Source organism: Alexandromys fortis, unplaced genomic scaffold, assembly GCF_014885135.2.
Source record: "Alexandromys fortis isolate MF-2015 unplaced genomic scaffold, M_Fortis_MF-2015_v1.1 scaffold_156, whole genome shotgun sequence".
Taxonomy (NCBI): Eukaryota; Metazoa; Chordata; class Mammalia; order Rodentia; family Cricetidae; genus Alexandromys; species Alexandromys fortis.
The window spans coordinates 1029117-1050543 of NW_026068028.1; the positions used below are offsets into that span (position 1 = coordinate 1029117).

Genomic DNA, 21427 nt, shown 5'->3' on the forward strand with positions numbered 1-21427 from the left:
CTCAGAGCATTCCTGCTTCCGGTTAGGTTTGAAGTGAAATGAGATGTAATCCCCGAGGCTTCGGACTTGGTCTGGGGATGTGATCCCCGCATGCTTCCCTTGGCAAATGCTGGTTTTATTTCATTCAAGAGAAAGGGGGCCTTTCTTAACTCCTGATCGATCGAGGTGAGATGCTGTGTCAGGAAGTTGGACATAAGCAGGAAAATAATTTGCTTTTCTTAGAAATAAAACCTCGGCCTTTTCCCAAGCCGTGAGATGCCCCCGGAATCGGAAAGATGGGTTGACGATCTTTACGCATTCAATATACACTTTGCATCTGGTCAAATGAATACCAGGCAGCAATGGTTGGATGGAGGAAAGAGAGGGAGAAGAGAGAGGAGGAGGAGGAAAAGGAGGAGGACAGGGCTGGCAAGAAAAACATTTTCAAGGTCCCCCCGCCCCCCCGTTTCTGGTTCTAGAATATCAAGATTGCACATACAGTCAAACAGCTTTGCCAAACTTGGTTTGTCTGGCAATTGCCTCACGCGTTCTGGAATGCGTTTTTTGTCATCTGGAGTCCCCTCCCCTCCACAAGCCCAAGCTATTCTAAGCCCTGATTTATTTGTTGTTGACTTCATCACTCACTTTCCTTCATCCCGTCCCTTCAGTTCCCTCAAAACCCTCACTCTCCCTTCGCCCTGTCACCTCAGGCCAAGCACACCACCCATCCAAAGCCAGAGCTCAAGGCGGTGGTGTTCTTCGGGCCCACAGATCCCAGTCCGGACCACACATCCGACCCTCTTCGGGAAGAGGGCGAGATCCCCGCCGCTCGGTTTTGTTTCAATGGTCTGTGCAGCCAGAGATGCCCGTTTCCCCAAAGGCTGCCCCTCATTAGCATGAACGGGGGTGGGGGGTGTGGAGAAGGGGTGGGGGGAGAGGAAGCGAGCCAAAGCCCTTGCTGCGTTTTCCAGCCCTGGGAACCCTGTCTACAAAAATGACAGCTCGAGCCCTCTGGCTTCTCTGTTTGATCATCGGATGGTCCCCCGAAGCCCCGGTGGCGGAAAGAAAAGGTGAGGTCGCTGAAACGCAGCGCCCCAGGGACCGGGAAAAGGGCGCGATGCAGGGAGGGACGAGCCAAGGGTCAGAGCCTGCGGGACTGGCGACTCCGGGTCTGCGTGCGTGCCAGCGAGCAGCGACAAGGGTCTCCCAAGATTTCATGTTCCTTGGCAGCCCTTTCGAAAGCAAAGACGCGGGTTCAGCTGCTGAAATGATCGCGTGCGAGCCAGGCAGGCTGGAGAAAACTTTGCATGTTAAATAGCTGCGTCCCAGAGGAGGGAAAGTGTCAAAAGGGGTCGCGGCTCGCTGTGGACAGGCTCCTAGGCTAGGCATGGTGACACAGGCCACCGATGGTGCGATAGCCCGGGCATCCCGCATCCCGCCCCTCTCCAGCAGCTCCGGTATAGCCTCTGGTGTACCTGAACCTGTGGTATCACACACACACACACACACACACACCACACACACTTAGGCACTCATCACTCACACACAGGCACAAATCGGGAGTCTCGGCGAGGTGATGATTTGTTTTGCTTTTGTTAGGATGTTTTGTTCATTTCACTATGTCTGGGAAAAACAGCTTCTACATCTCACGGAGCAATTTATTTTAGTTTTTTTTTTCTCCATATGGAAATTGAAGGACTTCAGTGGCATTTAACCCGAATATCAAACCATCTTCCCCATGACAACACAACAGATGGTAATATCAGTGGGGAAGCAGTTGAGGTCAACAGTTGACAGTCAGGAGTTGGATAGCTACCAGAACTTTATTTGGCTGTGCACAATGTGCCGGTTTAATGTAGGAAGTTAGAATCAATGGCTTTGCAAAAACACAGACTGTATAACTAGCCATTCCTACTGGGAGAAAGTCGATTTTTCAAGATTTTTTTTTTTTTTAAGCTGGCAAGACACGTTGTCAAAGCTTCAAGGGGCAGACCAAGCTCTTTAATGCAAACGGAGGGAAAAGTAGGCTCTGGGCTGTGCTTGGCTGGAGGGGCACTGGGAGGTGATATTGTGTAACTGTGCATGGAAAGTTGCCCAGATTTCAAGCTGGCTGAAGTTTGTGCACCAACCTGTATGCAGAGCTGGGGGAAATCATTAATAACTTTAAAAAAAAAAAGTGTCTTCATGGTATTTGGGAGATTTTCTAATGGGGAGGGGTAATAGGCTAATGTATGCTTTTATACTTAGCCAGGGGTCTTTGCCTCCCAGCCAACCTTTAAAAACCCGTTCTAAGCTGTTGTTTACTAGTAAGTGGTGTCCAAGAAGCCAGCTAAAAATCCCCTCAAATGCTTGATGCTGCGGGAGAGGAAGGTGACAGTGTAAACACGGATGGGAAAACCAAATAGCTGTTGTCAGGGGCGCTTAAACAATTAGGAGAAACCTGTAACTCGAGACGTTTCTCCTTGGGGCTTGCTCTTGTTACTTTCTCAACAAACTGGTAAATAGCAAAAAGGTGTGTGTGTGTGTGTGTGTGTGTGTGTGTGTGTGTGTTGTATTGAAGGGTAAAGACAGAAGTTTAATCAATGTTACCCGAAGTATTTAGCTCTAGAATAAATAGAAGACTGTAATTTGAAAAGATTTGGCAAAGTTCCTTAGCTCCATTCTTGGATTTACTTGTTTATTCTTATGATCGTTTGACACCGTAGCCCAGGTTGACCTCGAACCTACAGCCAGCCTCCTGCTGAGGCCTGGTGCTGCTGCAGGCGGTGGCCCGGCCGTGCGGCGCTCCTGCAGGTGCTCGCTCCGAGCTTCCTCTGCTCCCGTCGCGCCTTCCCCGGGCTCACCGCCTCGCTCTCTCCCGCAGCCCCGCCGCCGCACCGAAAGCCAGGCGCCCGGGAGACGCCGGGGCCGCGCGCGCAGCCGCTGCCCGAGTTCGCGCGCCGGTCGCGAGCCGCGGACACTGGCCCGCGCGCCTGGCCCGAGCCCCGGCGCCGGAAGCCCTCGCCGCCTGCTGACAACCGCGCCGGCTTCCGGGACGCGGCGCGCGCGCCCGCAGGGCTCCCCGGCCCGCGCCTCGTTCAGGCGGAGAACCGCGCGTCCCCGCCCGAGGACGCCCCGCGGCGCGCGCGCTCTCGGGCCCCGCGGCCCCAGACCTCGCGCGCCGCCGGCCACGCCCACCCGAACCGGCCGCGCGCCGCCGCGCAGCCCTCCGGGACCCCGCAGGCGCTGCCGCCCGGGGACGCCGAGCTGGAGACCCAGTCCTGCGCGCGCGCCTGCAGCGCGGACGCGGACGAGCACGAGGCCTTCTGCACCAGCGAGTTTGGTGAGCGCACCCACCCTGTCGGGAACACGCGCGCCCCTCCCCACCCTGGCGCTAGTTGTAATGCTTTTCTCCAAATCCCGTTTCCCCAAAGTAGCCGTGAATGGAATCGTGCACGACGTGGACGTGCTGGGCGCGGGCCTGCGGCTGGTGACTCTACTGGTGGACCCCGACGGGCTGTACAAGTTGAGCCGCCTCTACATCACTCCCGACGGCTTTTTCTTCCGCGTGCACATACTAGCCCTGGACTCTTCCAATTGCCATAAGCCGTGTCCAGAATTTAAGCCTGGTATCGAAACTGACCCAAAAGACCAGCTCATACATGTCCTTCGTTTAGTTTTTTCGAGACAGGGTTTCTCTGTAGCCCTGTCCGTCCTGGAACTCACTTTGTAGACCAGGCTGGCCTCGAGATCCGCCTGCCTCTGCCCCCCCCCTCCAATGCTGGGATTAAAGGTGTCCTTTGTACTGCTGTTGGGGACCTAAATGCTGCAGCGCCGTTTCTCTTGGCCACCACTCCCTCTAAGTGCCCCCGCCCCCCCCAAGACTAGGAATTGAGTAGGGCCTCACACATGCCAGGCAAGATTGAGACAGCCTGTTGATATGGAGCCCAGGCTGGCCTCAAACTCATGGCAAACCTCCTGCTTCAATACATGCTGGGTTACTGGTGGGGCTCAATCCCAGCTTTGTGGAACAGTAGTGTAACCAACAGAATTTACATTACAGCACATTTCAGCTCTCCATAAATATGAGAAGAGCGATTGGCACAAAACAGGCCAGGATTGGTAGTGTATACCTGCATCTCCAGCACCCAGGAGGGATTTGGAGGCAGGAGGATCAGAACTTCAAGGTCATTCCACTTATATGGAGTTCAAAGCCAGCTTTGGGTAATATAACTCTTCAAAAGGAAGGGGGAAAAAAAAACTCACCAAAAAACAATAAATGGTGGGCATGGTGGTGCATGCCTTTAGTCTCGGCACTCGGGAGGCAGAGGCAAGTGAATCTACAGAAGTTCGAAGCCAGCTTGGTACCAGGGCAGCCAAGACTACACAGATACACACTACCTCGAAAAACCAACTGGGAACAAACCAAAACAAAAAAACCCAAAACGTCCCAAACACTGATATGTTAACACATAGATTCCTGACAGAACACCATTTTCAAAAGTGACTAAGGGGGTCTACTGCACAGCACCGGGTTGAAAAAGGCCTTTTTGGGGTTGGTGGCCGTGTTGGGGATACCTCTTCTTCATTTCTTCCGAGAGATGTTCTGGGGCTTTCTTCTAGAGATGTTGGCTGTCTGCAGGTTATCTTTTCTATAGATTTTCCACTTGTGGCCTGTAGGTTAGATAAATTGCTATATGCATAGAGTCAAGCTCAGGGGCTGGAGAGATGGCTCAGTGGTTAAGAACATTGACTGCTCTTCCAGAGGACCTGCTCTTCTAGAGGACCTGGGTTCAATTCCCAGCACCCACATGGCAGCTCACACCTGTCTGTAACTTCAGTTCCAGGGGACCTGTCACAACAGACACACACCTGCAGACAAAACGCCAATGAACATAAAATAAAAATAAATTAAAAAAGAATCAAGCTCAGATTTCACCGTTTCTTGGCATTTAAATGACCTCGTTTCTCCTCGGGTTCTTTTGTTCAGGAAGCCGGTATATTGTGATGGGCCACATCTACCATAAGAGACGGCAGCTCCCTAGTGCTCTGCTCCAGGTCCTGAGAGGGCGCCTGCGTCCAGGAGACGGACTGCTCAGGGGTAGCAGCAGCTATGTGAAAAGATTTAACCGAAAACGGGAGTGGCAAGTTCGAGATGCCAGCCACGCTCGGTGCATTTGAACAGATCAACTCTCGACACCTGTGCCATCCCAAGAGCCTTGAACTCAGCAGTAAGAAGGAAGGTCGGTCTGCACATAGTGGGGGTTCTGCTACTTGAAACTGGGCCCACAGCTAAGCTACCTTAAGAACTTCGTGTGCAGCTTAACTCTGAAGCTGTCACTTTATTGACAAAATGCTGACAAGCTATGCTCCCCAGCACAGTGGTAAAGTTCCAGCAGTGACAGACAGTGACACACACAGCTCAGACCTGACTTGACCTGCCAGGTCAACAGACCACACCACTTCGTGTTGTTTTTAAGTTATTTTAATTTAATACATTTTCCCCAGTAGAAATAGTTCACAAACATTTCTTCAATTTAAATATACAACTTTGAATAGTATCTATCATGTGTCAAGCCAGATTTCGTATTTAAAGCATTGAGTTTTGAATTCCACATGCGAGTAAACATCCCCATCAGAATTCATTTACATATGAAGTGTCAGAGGCGACACTAAGGTCAGAGCCCAGGCCAAGTATGAAAATTTTACATCTCAAGGGCCAATTCAAGCAAAACATCATTCAAAGTGTGTTCTTGATGTACCCCTGTGTACTGTCATGCCTCCTTGCTCCCAATAGCCTGTTCTGTGTCAAACTGGCTTCTATTCCAGCATGTTTTCTGGTGTATCTGATGTCATTTTTCTGTTAAGACCCAGTATCACCATTGTGTTTGTCAAGCAGTAAATCTCGCCTTGAAATCAGATCTTGGATGCACCTGGCTTTTTTTCCCCCCCTCAGTGATCCTAAACATTGAGAAAAAGCCTTTCTAAACTTCCTTCCCAAACCCCAGAAGCAGTGCTCACTACTGACAGTTCAAAGGCCAGTGTAGGAGCCATTTGTTTGTTTGCCTGAGTAAATCACTTTATACGCGAGTCCACAAGGACATACTATACTGTTTCTCCTTTCAGATGACCAGGCTGTATTTCAGTTAATCTCAGAATAAACGCCAAGAATGCACGAATCGCTGGGCAGTGGTCCCAGCACTCAGGAGGCAGACAGGCAGATCTCTGTGAGTTCGAGGTCAGACAGGCTCAAAAGCTACATGAAACCTGGTCCCAAAAAAGAACATAATGCTTGGGGAGGTGGTGCACGCCTTTAATACTCAGCACCAGAGAAGCAGAGGCAGGTGATGTCTGTGAGTCTGAGAACAGCCTGGTCTACAGAGTGAGTTCCAGGACAGCCAGGATGACCCGTTGAGGGAAAGAAAACAGCCATGCGCAGCTATGGTAGCAAGGGAAACATTACTAAAATAAAGCTGAGAGGTTCTACTTGTGGCAAAGTATTACTAAGGGACTTCTTTTGTTGCTGTTCCACATGCGGTCTCAGCTGGAGCTGCTAGAGGCCAGATTAGTCCTATACTTAAGGTCACGGGACAAAGGGCATTGCAGGCTCCTTGCAACTAACTCTATTACAAACTTCCAGCTAAAGGTCTTTTAGAGAAATTTCCAAAGATGAGACGTGTCTAAATTCATTAAAATCTGTTTTGTTTTTGAATGCTAAGTATGGTAGAGTAAGCCTGTAATGCCAGCCTGGGCTACAGGAGGCTCTGTCCCAGAAAGAGGCAGTGGGAGTTTGAGATTGCACAGATCCTCAGAGGACTGGAGCCCAGCTCCCAGCATTGCTATCAAGTGGCTCTCAATTCCCTGCACTTCTGGCGCCCTCTGCTGGCCTCCTTGGGCACCTGCGCTCACACCTCCCTACCATTGGCGCCAATGGACTTGGGAGGTCAGGTTACTGCAGAAATGCAGGCCGCTTGTAGAGGCTGCCTGAATAGGAACGAAAGCCATCACTCAAGGCTGGGTCGGCAGGGCAAGGCTAGCAAGTCTCAGCTGCGGTCAGTGGTGGGGCTGGAGACTGGGAAAAGAGGTGGAAAGGAACCCTGGAGATCCCAGGCTAGCAAAAAGGTTGAAGAATCACTTTTTTAACATTCACACAGGACCTTGATTGCAATTTCTAATTTTATAGAAAAATTTAATGAGCAAATCATTGTTGTCTCATTGATAATAATCCTTTTGTCCCATTGATAGATTCCACCCCCCCTCACCCCCAGTACATGGGTCCCTGCTCTAAAGATGAAAGGGCCATTCTGTTTATGTCCTTCAGCAATAAAGAACTCAGTTGCCTTCAAGACTAATTCAATAGTGTCTGTCTTTCAAATTAAGCTGTTACTTCAAGGATTCATGGAGGGGGAAGTCTCCCTCCCCTCCTGCCTTTTGGTGTGTGTGATACTAAGTTTTAACTATCACATGGCATCGTGCAGTTCACTTCTGAACTCATTTAAGGTAACCAAAGGGAAGCATGTGCAAGACCACTTGCCTGCAGCTGGCAAGGCACTCTCGGCTGCTGTGTGGTCTCTTCCAGTCTGAAAAGACAGTATTTTGCTAGATGAAATTTGGCTGGATCAAGGGGTATCCTAGTCTCAGAAATGTCTTCCTCAAATGACACCAGATGGCTTACTCCCCCCCCCCCCCCCCCCCCCCCCCCCCCCCCCCCCCCCCCCCCCCCCCCCCCCCCCCGTATTCTTGTCCCTGCTCTCCATGGACCTATCAGCCAGTACTTTGCTCAGGAGAGAATAATGCTTCCAATTTCAAGACCCTGCTGGAATCTGCCTCTGCTGGGATGAGAGTGAATCCCGGGGGTGGGGGGGTGAAGATGGCCCAGCAGTTAAAAACCACTGGCTGCTCTTGCAGAGGACCTGGGTTCAGTTCCCAGCACCCACTTGGTGGCTTAGGACCTTAGTAAACTCTGGTTCCAGGGGATCCAATATCCTCTTCTGCCCCCTATGGACACCTGGTGCACATACACATACATGCAGGCAAAACATTCATACACATAAAATAAACTTACACATCTCCACCACACACACACACACACACACACACAAACAAAGAGTGAATGCCGTCGATCTGAGTGTGCAACCACCAGGTTTGGCTCTTACAGTGTGACACAAACGGACAGAGACAGGGCAAGAAGTTTTATTTGCAGATCTTAGGAGGAGGCTACAAACAGCAACACATCGTCAGGGCTCCTACACAGCACTCCAGGCCACTCTGACTGTAGAGACATCTCCAAACCATCACAATTTGGCTGACCTTATTGTACGATAGCTAAATACAAACCCTGAAGAATTTGCACAGGAGAAAAAAAGCCTTGCAGACATTATGAAAATATCTCTTATGAAATGGTCTCAAATTGTGAATTTGGAGATGAAGCACAGGAAATGCTAAAAATACTTTTAGCCAGAGAAATCTATCAAAGCCAAGAACATACAGGTTATAGGTGCGAAGCCCAAGCAGAATGTCCTAACATCACCAATGCACATTGGAGCACTCTGGCTGCCCAAGCCAACAGCTTAAAGTTTTATTCAGTAGCAGAAGTTGCTCAAATCAGATTCGTAGAAAAGCAGCTTTTGAAATAAGAATGTACGATTTTTTCAAAAATTCCTTTTGAAAGACTAAAGCTCTATAGTCTGATAAAATTATAAAATGTCTTTATATGGTGATAGAAATTGCAAAAGTCTTTATACCATTAAGTACACAATATGAAATTAACATCTTCCCGGTCTCAGAAATTCACAACCCACCCCCCTTCTGTACAACTTGGCAATGCCAACAGCTACAGAAAATGTATCAAACAACAAACCAACCGACCATTGTTTCATTAGAAACTGCACAGAATCCAATGTCAAAAACATTACTTTATTTTTTTAGGATGAAATGTCCTATTACGTACAAAAAGAATTATTTAGAATTTGCTACAATCTGTAAAAACATAGCAATCTATTGCCTACAGGTAGGAAAGCTCTTGGGGCAACAAGCATAAGTGATTGAGCCCATTTATACCTAGATGTGTGACTGGATGGGACAGGAGTACTGTGATGTGACTAGATGCAGAATCACTTTATCTCATGAAAATGTAGAATTCTTGCATCAGCACAGTGCTTACAACATGGAACATTTTCTGTTTGTAAACTAAAAGGATAAAATAGCCTGTATTTAACTACTTCCACCTAATAGTTTAAGCAAAAACTGTTACCACATTGAGCATTTAGTTGCTTTAGCTGTAAGCATAGGCCAAAGCGACATCATTATGTACAGAGGGAGTGGGCTTCCACAGAGCATGTTAACCCCGAACCTGTACACCTGAGCCTGTAAGGAGAAAGAATTGCCAACTGCTGCCACAGTTTCCTTTTGAGAAACTAAGGGCTGGGGAAGGCTTTGCATAGCAGGGCGACACCAAACAGAGAGGCTTTAAAAAAACAAAAACTAGGTAGATTTTAGAACTCAGCAGGACAAGGCTAATATGGACTAGTGCAAAGTCTAGAACGCCTGCACAGCTGCACAGCCCAGCTCCGCTGATTTCACGACACGGTGAGCAGCATGGGGGAAGAGGGCGCTGGCAGGAGGCACACACAGAACACACCGGTCTGCTGCCTGCACCCTTCCCAAAGGAGCCCAGCCAAGGCCATCTACACAACCTTCACCCCAGACAGGGAGCTGCCTAGGATCACAGAAGGTGGGGATGGAGTTGGCTTGTACTGTGTCACGTTCCTGTTCTTAGAGGGATGACCAACTGACACACTAGAGGTTTTCTCTGATGTGATGACAAAGGGTGGGGGCTTATGAAGAGAAGGGCTTCTGCTCTACTGGAGAAACTGCCTGGCATTTCTGGTGGCTCTCCCTCTCCCCACAAGGGCTTACAAGTGATCATTAGCGCACATTCAAAGAGACCTCCATCTGTGGGAGAAAAATTATCTCCATTTATTTCGATTCATATACATCCATAGTTGAATTTTAATACAAAAAGAAAAAAATTAGAATCTGACAAATGTTTACAAACAAGATACCTTCAAATAGATTTTGCTCACTTAGCCTGGTGCAGAGTGAATGACAGTTTGTACTGGTGTATTCAAGGCAACGAAGTCTGTAGTCCAGGACCACTTACTTATCCCAGCCTTTTTGCAAGCTTCATCTGTGTCTACCATAAACTCATTGTTGATTCCCAGTTGTGTGCACATGTGTACATTAGCAGCTCCTTTCATAGAAAGAAAAGACATCTAGAGGTCGCCTTGTACGTCACCTACAGGAATCATGATAAGATAGGATGATACACGAACCAGGGCTGGATTTTATAAGAAAAAATAATTAGCTGACACACGAGGGAGCAATAAAAAAGCGTCTTTTTTTTTGCAACAATAAATAAATACAGTCAAAAAGTTTTCTGTGAGACTCTAAACAGCTTCTTCACTGAAGAGCAGACGTGGCATTTCCACGGAGTTACACTTGACCCCATAGTATCTTTTTTTCTTGCTTTTTCTTTTTTTTTCAACAAACAAAAGTTTCCTGCTTCTGCACAACAGTAAAGCCCTCTGCTCCCACAAGACAACGGTGCCGTTGACTCTGCTTTTCCTTTGTCCGTTGGACAAAACTGGCCAAGAATACAACTGGACTGTTGTGACCAACAGGAACGAGTCATGGTCAGTCCTGTCGGGACAGCCTGACCGAAAGCATCTGGCGCTTTAGTTTAAACAGTGCAGACCACCAGACTGTGTCTCGCTTAGGTGACACGCTGAACTTAAGGAGCTGTAGACTGCAGCTTGTTGTTATGAGACCTACAGAATACAGAAAAGGGGACAATTAAGCACCCTTGGTTTCTGAGACAGTGACACTTGATGTGGAGGCCAAGGTGGCCTGGGGAGCAGCCATGCTCTTCCACTCATCCTTGGCAAGCAAAGCTGAGAAAGCTGACAAGTTAGAAATCTGTAAGCTATAGTAATAAAACTTTTCACTGTACAGTAAACATGGTAGCTCACTGGAAAAAGCCAATGTTTAAAAAATATATATAAGTGAATATATATTGTTTATTAAGATTACACCATTTTTAACAAATGGGACAGAGACATTTACAGAGCATCACTGCAGTAAAAAGTGTGTGTGCCTATCTATTTACAATGACGCAGGAAATGAAAGGTTGTATTAGACAAGTAGCAATATTAATATCACATTTTTCAACTCAAGTCCACAAAGTCCTCCACTTTTCACAGTTTCATTCACAACGTCTGCTAGGAACCACGTTACTGTACAGGAAGCAGGACTAACTCACAGCGCTTTAGACTGCAATAGCAGGTGAGTACAGCATTCCGAGCAGTCACAATTCTTTAAACACGTTGTCCAACATGGCTGCCAGAATAAAGTTTTACGTATCTACACATCTGTATTTAACATTAAAAAATTATATTAACTAGTTTCAACTTTTGGGAGGGGAATTTCGAATTAGGCAATCACGTGGTACAATAAACAGTGACCCCAACATCCAGTTCTGATTCCAGTTAAAAATTCAGACTAAAGATATCACAATCTGTAAGAAAAGAAAGAACATGGATGGTATAAATGAACCAGAACAAAGAAATGAGAATAATGTGCACACAATCTTGGGAGATCACAAATTAAAAACAGAGGGTATGGCCAGGGGAACAGCAAAAACAGAAGAGGGCCTAAGGCCGTCTGCCTTGCACCTGCCTTAAACCGGGCGAACAGCAGCCCGGAGAGGAGAGAGCGGCAATGCAACAACGCTGCCTCTGCCTCTGCACAACTCTTTATGGTGAATGCACTCGGACAGGATTGAGCCAACTTCTAAATTCAGTTCTGGTGTTCTTAAGTGCCCACCAATGCTTCACTATACAGAAAGCCAAAGAAGCAACTTGGTGGCAAGATGTCACAGTGGTCCCTTAGACCTGAGGGTGCAAGTCAGTTTTACCATGTGTACTTAATGAAACCCTGGGTTTGATAACACACACACAAACCACACCTAGTAGCCTCTTTCTATCTTCTTCAAATCCTTTTGTTTTGCTACAAGGCCTTTCCTCCTCCTTCACCCTCCCCTCTGCTCTGCTGGGATTAAAGGCACCCTCCACTTGGTAGCTGCACTTCTCATCCCTTCCAACTTTGCTTTGGCAAATGAGAAGTGTGCTCACCTAGCCACTCTCCCACCTCGCTCTCCAAGCCCATTCTATCTTCCAATAATACCTCTTTAGGCTGATATGAGACAGAGAAGCCCTGTGACTCTGGAGCTTTCTCTGTAGCACCAAGACGTTTCTGAGAGCATTTTCTGCCCTCCCCCCCTTAAGTTTAGAGTTAAGCTTTCTGGATTTGAACTAGTTATCTATCTCATGTCCAAACCCTTTGCTCTCCCTAGACATTCCTATCTTGAGCATACTCCATTGTGGTCTACTGATCTGAACACTTGTCAACACATACTGGCCATAAAAATGTCACTGTAGGTTCCAGGCATTCTTGGTTGGTTGCTGGGATCTCTTGTTTCTTGGACTCAATGCCTGTTTTTTTTTTTTTTTTTTTTTTCCCCCTTTGCTTTTTGAGACAGGGTCTCACTCTGTATGTAGCTGTTGAGGTTAAAGACATGTGCCACCAAGGCGGGAGTCACCACGCCAGGCAATAAAGGTCCTTTCTCTTTCTCTCTCTTTTGATTTTTCAAGAGAGGGTTTCTCTATGTGGCTCTGGCTATCCTGGAACTCACTCTATATATCAGGCTGGTCTCGAACTCAGATCCACCTGCCTCTTTCTCTGCCTCCGAGTGCTGGGATTGAAGGCACGTGTCACCACTGCCTGGCTAGATCTTGTTCCTTGTGTGTTTATCTCTGCTAGAACATACACCTGGCAATAGTAACCCGGGAGGCCCTTTTCACACACCATTAACAAGGGTCCTGCTTTCACTATGTCCCATCAACCCATCTGGACACATGCAAACTGACCACATTTCCTGAGGAGCTGGGATTTCACCCCCCCCCCCCTTCCATGAAGACTATCGGCAGGCTAATCCTGCCCTGCTCTGGCATTTAGAAGTTTTACTGCGCTCCTCCACCTGTCCTCCCGCCCTGGCGTACTAGCTAGCAGTCTCCTCTGTCTAGACTTCTCACTGAGTTTCGGGCACAGCAACATTCTTATTTCATAATTCTCCTGACGTGAGCTTTCAGCACTCACAATTTTGTCTTCCTAATTTACTATCTTAGGTTTGCTTACTCCCAATAACCTGTTTTCTAGGATCAAGGTGCAGCGTGCTTGACACAGAAGTGTGTTCTGTTTGGAAAAAGTTGTTTTCTTTCTGGACTATATTTTTCTTCTCCACTGTGGACTTTTGCTTCACTAATGCAGGCTTTCCCTGCACGTCTGGCTGTTCTTGGGTGTCTGCTAATCTTCAAGGGTATCACCTGATGGGCAGTTACTTCTCTGCTGTTTGAGACAGGAACTTGCTAGGTCTCCAACTTGTAATTCTCACTTTAGATGAAGAATGAATTTTTCAGCATTCCCCGTGACATTCTGGGGATGGTTCACACTCTTTGTTGTGGAGGCTGGCCTGCCCAGCAGAGTTTGGTAAGAGTTTCTCTGACTTCCATGTGCTAGATGCCAGCACTATTTCTAACACAGTTGCAAACACAGTTGCATGGACCTTAGGTTACTTTTCTGTGTGTTTTTCTATTAAATGTTTGAATTTACACATGTGGGTTCTCTGGGCAGTATGCCAGGACCTCTCCTTAGTCCTCTACAAGAATCCGGATGAGGTCTGCACTGGATTCATGGACTGTTTTTTCCCCATCTGCTCACTATTGCTGAGATTTTGGTGAACTCAGCTATTAGCTGTTATAACATTCCTCTACTATACATGTTTCAACACTCTGATGTGCAGCTCTTGCTATAGGAGAAGAAAGACAAAACAGCCCCAAGACCTTCCACAGAGGGAGACTACAAGGCAGAACAACGCATCCGTGTGTGTACCTGGGAGTGACCCCAGAATGCATGCTAGTGCTCTGTCACTTCACCTGGGGCCCACAGCGCTGACTCTGATACTTGGAATGGAATCTTTTATGAATGCCTTAGACAATATATGCCCAGGCCCCGACCCACCCAAAGTCTCCAGGACCTGAATGTCTGCGACTGATCCAGTGGTGGGTGGCGTGGAGAATGATGATGCTTAAGGCCACAGAGTGGTGGTAGTGACAGAGCTGTCAGCACTGGAGAGGTACCAAGCCTCTATAGGAGGAAGAACTTGAGATGGGACAAAGGGCAGGAAGGTCACAGTAACAAAATTTCATGCAAATTTGCTACAGTGTTTTTATGGTTTAGAAAAATTCTGAGGGGGGCTGTGGAGATGGCTCAGCTCTTCCAGAGGCCCTGAGTTCAGTTCCCAGCAACCACTAGTGGCTCACAACCATCCATGATGAGATCTTGTACCCTCTTCTAGAGTGCAGGCAGACATGCAGGCAGGGCACTGCATATATAATAAGTAACAAACAAACAAACAAAACTAGAAAAGAAAAGAAAAACTCTGAGAACCTAGGGTCTAGTATAATGTAGAAAAAACACCCAGAAACCATCATTTGATGATTTCTAAGATACAGGACACACAGCTCAGGGAAAGTGCGGAAAGCCCTCTTGTGGATTTTTTCCACTACAGGTCCTGCAGACAGACTCCCATGGACAGCATTTCACAAAGTGACTTCATTTTATCACATAATAGACACAGGGTTTTCTCAGTAATGACCTCCTCCCATCCTGAAGAGTAGGTCATAATGCCATTGTCTTGTTTTAATCGTTTGAGACAGGGTTTTACTCTCTATGTAGACCATGCTGAACTCAAACTCACCAATTCCTCTGACTCCAGAGTGCTGAAATTAGAGTTGAGCATTGCTAAGCCTAGCATAATGCTGTAGTCTTGACTTTGTAGGAATAGTATTTTTTTATTTGAAGGAACAAACTTACCATGAAGACTTCACTGGCAGTCCTTCACTAAGACAATGCAGAGCTTGAAGAAGTGGTCTACATCCGAACACTGAGCACCCGCGCTTACCTGCTAGCCTTGAATCCTTTTAGCTTCTGTACAAAGAAGGATTCAAGGACTTCTGCACACTGGTAGAAGGGGGAGTCACTGGGGTTGTAGTAACGGCAGTTATCAAAAATTTTGGTCATATCTGCCACGAACTCTGTCAGCTTTTCATAATACCGTTTTTGTATTCTTTCTTCCATGGTGGCAAGGTCTTAAAAACACAAAACATAAATATTTTCAAAGTTTTAAGGTTTTCCCAATGCGGCCGTGCCCTGCAGCTCTCGTGAACTCAGCATATGTGTTTACTCTGAATCCCAGACCTGGAGGGCAGTTTATGATAGGCAAGGGCGCCTCACACTGCTCAACACTGGCTCTGCTTTGGGCTCTAAGACTCCATCCTGGCTGCTCCTAAGAAAGCAGTTTCATTCAACTGCCCACACCCCCTTGAACTCAGAGAGATCCACCTGCCTCTGCTTCCCTAGCGCTGGGATTAAAGGCATGCATCACTACCATCCAGCAGAAACTGTCTTTACCTACAGGGTTTCTGTGTAGTCCTGGCTGTTCTGGTACTCACTCTATAGACCAGTCAAGCCTCAAACTCACAGAGATCCACCTAGAGGTGTGTGTCACCACCAGCTTATCTTTATCTTTCAGAGTATAGTAAAACAGCAAACACAAACAACTTTGCATATTGACTAAGGTTAATTAAAATCCTGAGGTATGAACACAATATAGAATTATGAATACCATCAGTAGTGGTTTTATAATCTTACATTAAGCTTAGTAACACCACACTGATTCACTGAGCTTTCAAAGCAGCCTACCATTTTAAAGTTAGTCTATATCATCTAGACATTTTTACACACCTTTATGAACTTTTAGTAAATATATAATTGCCTCTGGGAATGGTGGTACACACCAGTAATTCCAGCACCCAGGGGGCTGAGGCAGGAAGATTACATGTTCCAGGGCATACAGGACTACAGAGTGAGACCCCATTTCAAAAGAAAAAGGGATTAGAGATGACAGGAGTATGATGTTTTATTGCTTAAAACCTAGACACAGACGGCAGCTTTCACTTCTCCCAACAATGACTTGCAGGTCGGCATTTCTTTGGCATGGCTAAGAACAGATGCATATGACGCTGAGCTGACATTACAACAGCAGAAGGAGACACTGGAAAGCACCCTGGCTCTTTAGAAGTGAATCTGAGGAGCTGACTGCTCTTAGTGGGAGATCAAAGCCAAGATGGGCTACAGAATGAAATGTCTCAAAAATCACAAGACAAAAATAATTTTTTTTAAACTAGATTTTTTTTTTAAAAAAATTTATTTATTATGTATATAGGGTTCTGGGCACCAGATCTCATTATAGATGGGTGTGAGCCATCATGTGGTTGCTGGGAATTGAACTCAGGACCTCCGGAACAGCAGTCAGTTCTCTTAACCTCTGAGCCATCTCTCCAGCCCGACAAAAATAATTTTAAAAGTTGAAGTTGGCTAATAAATTAAGAACAAATCACTTTGAAAGCACCATGTACGTGTGCTGAGCAAGGGAGCTGGATCCCCCGTGCTATAGATGGAGCTAACCACCATGTATCTGTCTGGGTGTCCGGACTCAGTCCTGGGCCTATTGGCAGAGCAGCCAGCTGTCCTAGACCCCTTGGGCCATCTCTCCAGCTTGAGTACATTCAACTGCTAAGCCACACAAAGGCATCAGAATCACTGTTCTGAAGACAATGGGCATCACCGACTGTCCCAGGCCTCTAAGTTTGTAAGGCGAACACTCTACCTGAGCTGTTTGCTCAGCCCTCAGATGGGTTTAACAAATCTTCCTTCCCATCCGCTTCATGTTCTCCCTTCTTCTAAGGACACAGTTCTTATCAGCTAGAGGGAATGCTTCAACCGTTTGGAAATTTTTCTGCTCTTTTAAACTTGTTCAGCTGGCACATTATTCTGAGTCAACTGCACACAGCTGCCCCTTCTTATACGACTGTTTTCCCTCCCCTTGGCTTTCCACTGGTGGTTGATCTGTCTATCCATCAGGCCAGGTTCCCTGACTCCACCCATTCTTTGCAGAGCTGCAGAACCCTGCTCATACACGGTGTGCAGTGACTCCTGAACTGGCAGTTTATTGCATTTCCAGCATTATGCCAGCACAAACAGTGCTGCCATGAATATGCTCTGTTCCCATGTTAGCCGCTAGCTTAAAGGCATTCACATGTAAATTTTAATAGATATTCCCAGATGGTGGTGGTGCCTTCCTGTAACCTCAGCACTTGGGAGGCGCAGGCAGGAGGAGTCAGACTCAGCCTGAACTAAGAGTGCCTAGGAAACCTAGCTTCAGAAGCTGCCTCTAGTAACCATCCAAAGTGACCGATACAGTTTACACCATCACCTGCATGCCCAAGATACTCTCCTGATATATCAGCATCATGGATGATAAAATGCTGCCCACGACTCCTGAGAAACATGTTCCTGTTCAGCTCAAGCACTTACCCATCGGCTCTTTAATAACACCATAGTAATCTGGTGCATCGTTGGGGTCTACTGGCTCAAGGAAAGGCCAAGCCATTTTATGGGCCTACAATAGAGAACAAGTGTCATTACTGTCAGCAGAAGTACATTTTACTTACACACACACACACACACACACACACACACACACACACACACACGTCAGCTGACTCCCCGATCAACAAAGGAAACTGTTTATACAAGGTGACTCGGATGGTAGTCACAAATTTTCTTAAATGAGCATGACTTAGTCACAGTCCTCAAAGGTGGTTCTGATCTGAGGCCTTTGGAGACAGGTATGGGACACAGCAAGGGAGTCATGCAATCTACACTCTGGCTCCTACATGATGAACTGCCAGCTGAGGAACGCTGGCACAGCACTCCCTTCAGTAACTGGGGTGGACAGCTCTCAAGTGTGCAGTGATGACCACTGCTGGTAATGAGGTGGCAGGCATAGCTGTTAAGCAGCCACTGGGACTGACTTGCCAGTTCTGACTCTGTGACCATGGTTCTGCAGAGATTTATCCAATGTCCTGTTTTGACTCATCTCTAACATTCCCAATTTTCCCTATTCTTTCATTTCAGTGAGAGAATAACCAGAGTTGAATCAAACTGTTTTCCCGTCTATGCCCTCCGACTCTAGCATTAGACAAGCACCAGCAGAGACGGGGCATTCAGGATCTTCATGTCACTGAACGCACAAAAGTGCACTTTGTCTAGCCCTTCACCAAGTGCTGGGAGACAGCCAGGGGTGCGCACTGGAGAATGACAAGTTCAGTCCCTAGGCATGTCTTCACAGTCTGGTGAGTTTAGTTTCATCTTCGGATGCCACACGGCAGCCTCTCACCTGTAAGGAGCGCAGCACCCTCTTCAAGCCCTCATAATCTTTCTCTGTCAGTGGTGTGAGCACTGTCATGGCATCCTCTGTTGACTGGCACTGTGGACAGACATACTCATCAATGAGCTCTGCCTCACTCTGCAAGATGCCAACACAGCGCCCGTGGTACCAATTCTGACATCGATCGCAGCCAATATAAAATCTGCAAGATCCAAAATGGAAATGTGAGGCCAGACAGAACGGGCTCCTTCTGCTTAGAATTCACCTCTAAACACCACCATGCATGAAAACTGGCTAACCCCTGGGGTATAAAATAACTTCAGTATTATAATGTTTTACTACTCTTGAGACTGACATTCCAATGTGCTAACCAAGCACATTAGATGTTAAGAACAACAGCAAACATGTATTAAGTACTAAGTAATACTAAAGAACCAATTTGAGGAAAAATGTAAAACATTTTATTGATTTTAAGCTTAAAATAGGGCAAAAAAAAATTATCTTTCAACTAGTCCCGTATCAAATAAGAGTTAAAAACTCCATGAGCTAGTAGCAGCCACAGCTCATCCCAAAGGGTGCTTCTCTAGCCTGTAACCAAGCACCACTTCAGACAAGGGGAGTCCCACAGTCAGGCTGTTTTCATCACATTACTTTCTATTACATACTGAAGAATCAGAATCAAATCTACTGTTATAACCACATTTCCCCCAATGCAACTCAATCATTCACTAGGAAGCAACATACATTTTGAAGGAGAGAGAAAGAAGGAAAGAGAAAAAACTGGAAAGTCTTTGTAGATAGGTGTATAACACACACAGCAGAGAGGCCCTGCTTTTCATTTTCAGATTAAGGACCAGTTGAGCAATGCGGCTTCCTGAATTGTCAAACAGATGCTCTTATCAACTCACTGTGACTCATCATAAGGTGTCCTGCAGATACAGTACAATTCCTCACTGCTGCCCTCTTGTGCCCGCTTACAATCATTACAGATGTACACATCCATTTTCTTAGCCTCCTTTTCTGTGATGCCAACACATTCTCCATGATACCAGTTAGTACAAAGATCACAGCCAATATAGAACCTAAAAGTATTCACAATGAAATGACAATGTAGTTGTCATTTTGAGCTGCATGGCATGTAAATCTGTCTTCCCTACCCTGATTCACTTTCTGCAATGAGTCAGCTAAACCCTCTGAATTCAACCATTCTAGTGGCAAACTACAGCATCTGACACTGTACCAAGGGTGGACACGTAATCACTCTCATCCATTTCAACAAACACACTGTTTAGTGAATATGGGTCTTTAAAACATACTGTAATTTAAAGAAAAAAATTAACAACACACCAATGGTAATGGCTTCCTCTTAATGAATGTGTGTGAAATTGTAACAGGCACAAAAACCAAAGCCAAAGAATCAAAGACTTACATCTGTCAAACCTATTCTACAGACGCCATTTCAATATCAGGGCTATTTCTTAGATAGGTTTGAAAATGTATCTCACAATTTACAATTGGAAATGAAGCAAAGCGCAAACACAAGGAGAAGTTACAGTAAAGGAACATGCAGGCCAGCCAGGTGGGGAGGACGAATGGTCAAACGTGATGTGAAGAGAGCCAGGAGAGGTCCATGTATGCAGCCATCCCTGTTTCCTGAGTTAGGCGAGGGGAGTGTGTGAAGAGGGAGGGAAAGGAGCCCAGGTGCTGTGCAGGGCTGCATTCGCTCTCATGCTACCAGGCTGGCCTGGCTACCACTGGTAGGTACCCTTCCACTCTACCAAGTTAACCGAGAGGAACGCCTCAGACTGTGCAGAGTAACACAGTGAGATGCCAGCAGATTCCCAGGGACCCTTGCTTCTGAACCACGACTCCCACATGCCCTGCCTCAGGTGTGGACCTTCTGAGGCCCTGTAAATATTGCCTCTTTAGGTACTACGTGCTCTGGAAGGAACTTCAGGACTCGAGTTTCAATTTTTAGTAACCCTCCCTTAGAAGCTCGTGACTCAATGCTCAAACCAGGCTGGTTTGGTCTGAGAACACAAAGCACTGATAAAATACCAGTTACTCCAACTGTGACAGGGAGTGAATGGATCTGCTATGTTGAAATGTCAATGGCAAACTAAAAAAAAAAGTGAAATAGCCACAAAATAATGGGCAGTCTCAACTGAACGAGCACATGTACATGTGTACCTCATTTTAAGCAACATCAGTATCCCAAGAAGGTTGCTTCAAAATGTTCTTCTGTGGACCGAAGACTTTTGTCAGCTCAAAGCTGATTTAATAAAGTTCCCTATCCTCAGCGTGCTTCAGGACTCCCCTAATGTTTACTTAAAGCGAGGCACACGTACGTGTACTCCGTTACAGTGGGAAATTAGTTCCCAGGTGCCACTCTACATGATGAACAACCACCAATGAGGGACACACAGGAAGTGAGACGTTTACACTCTGCTGCACTCAACAGGCAGCGTGGCTCCCAGCAGTCTCCCAGATGTGTGCAACTGATGGGACTTTAGCTGCGCCACTGGAGCAGATTCGCTGTCACCACACACAGACACTAAGAATTTCTAATGCTAAATCTGTTTTTTAAAGCACAGTTAAACTTGTGGTACTGTAAAATACTGGCTTATATTTTGCATGTTCCAGACAGAATTTAAAAAAAAAAGGAACAGGAAAATATATTTATGGACTAATCTCTAAAATCTCATTTATGTCACCAAAAACAAGCCGTAACTGTCAAAAACAGCTTACAATTGCTGTGCTCATAAATTTTGAATGTCAAACTCACAAAGTGCGTAAAAGGAACACTTTATGTTTTTCTTTCCAGTAAGAGTGGAAATAGGCAAATATATATTATATATTTAATAAAAGGGAACTGATGTGATGCCTCTGTGCCATCTGTTTCGGGACAGACTCTGGGCTTCAGCCTCCACAGACTGGAAGCCCTGAGTGCCAGTTGCAGGGCTGCAGATTAGGAGCAAGTCCACAAAGAGCTTTGGGAAAGCAAAGAAGGCCACAGCAAGCTTGTTTTTGACAGAAAAGGACATTGCTGAGGACAAGCAA

The 21427-nt window shown here is 46.5% G+C and overlaps 2 protein-coding genes across 8 annotated transcripts in view; one reads left to right on the forward strand and one right to left on the reverse strand.

Annotated features, from left to right (window-relative positions):
* Window positions 1-645: 645 nt before the first annotated feature.
* Window positions 646-5879, forward strand: CUNH17orf58 (chromosome unknown C17orf58 homolog). 2 transcript variants are annotated; one of them, XM_050164264.1, is made up of 5 exons: window positions 646-825; window positions 951-1049; window positions 2843-3301; window positions 3393-3587; window positions 4949-5879. In XM_050164264.1, exons 2-5 carry the CDS (start codon window positions 974-976, stop codon window positions 5137-5139), a joined length of 921 nt encoding a protein of 306 aa, XP_050020221.1. In that variant the 5' UTR covers window positions 646-825; window positions 951-973; the 3' UTR covers window positions 5140-5879. The 2 variants fall into 2 exon arrangements, with proteins under 2 accessions (XP_050020221.1, XP_050020222.1); XM_050164265.1 differs by having other exon boundaries at window positions 649-825; window positions 3396-3587.
* A 2976-nt stretch (window positions 5880-8855) lies between these two features.
* Window positions 8856-21427, reverse strand: part of Bptf (bromodomain PHD finger transcription factor) — an 89201-nt gene continuing 76629 nt past the window's right edge. For all 6 annotated transcript variants that reach the window (XM_050164210.1, XM_050164209.1, XM_050164208.1 and 3 more), the window contains 4 exons: window positions 18377-18569; window positions 17512-17596; window positions 15038-15224; window positions 8856-10787 (listed from right to left, as the gene is read on the reverse strand). In XM_050164210.1, the coding sequence (XP_050020167.1) occupies window positions 10751-10787; window positions 15038-15224; window positions 17512-17596; window positions 18377-18569 (502 nt within the window). In that variant the 3' untranslated portion in view covers window positions 8856-10750. The remainder of the gene's footprint in view (window positions 10788-15037; window positions 15225-17511; window positions 17597-18376; window positions 18570-21427) is intronic.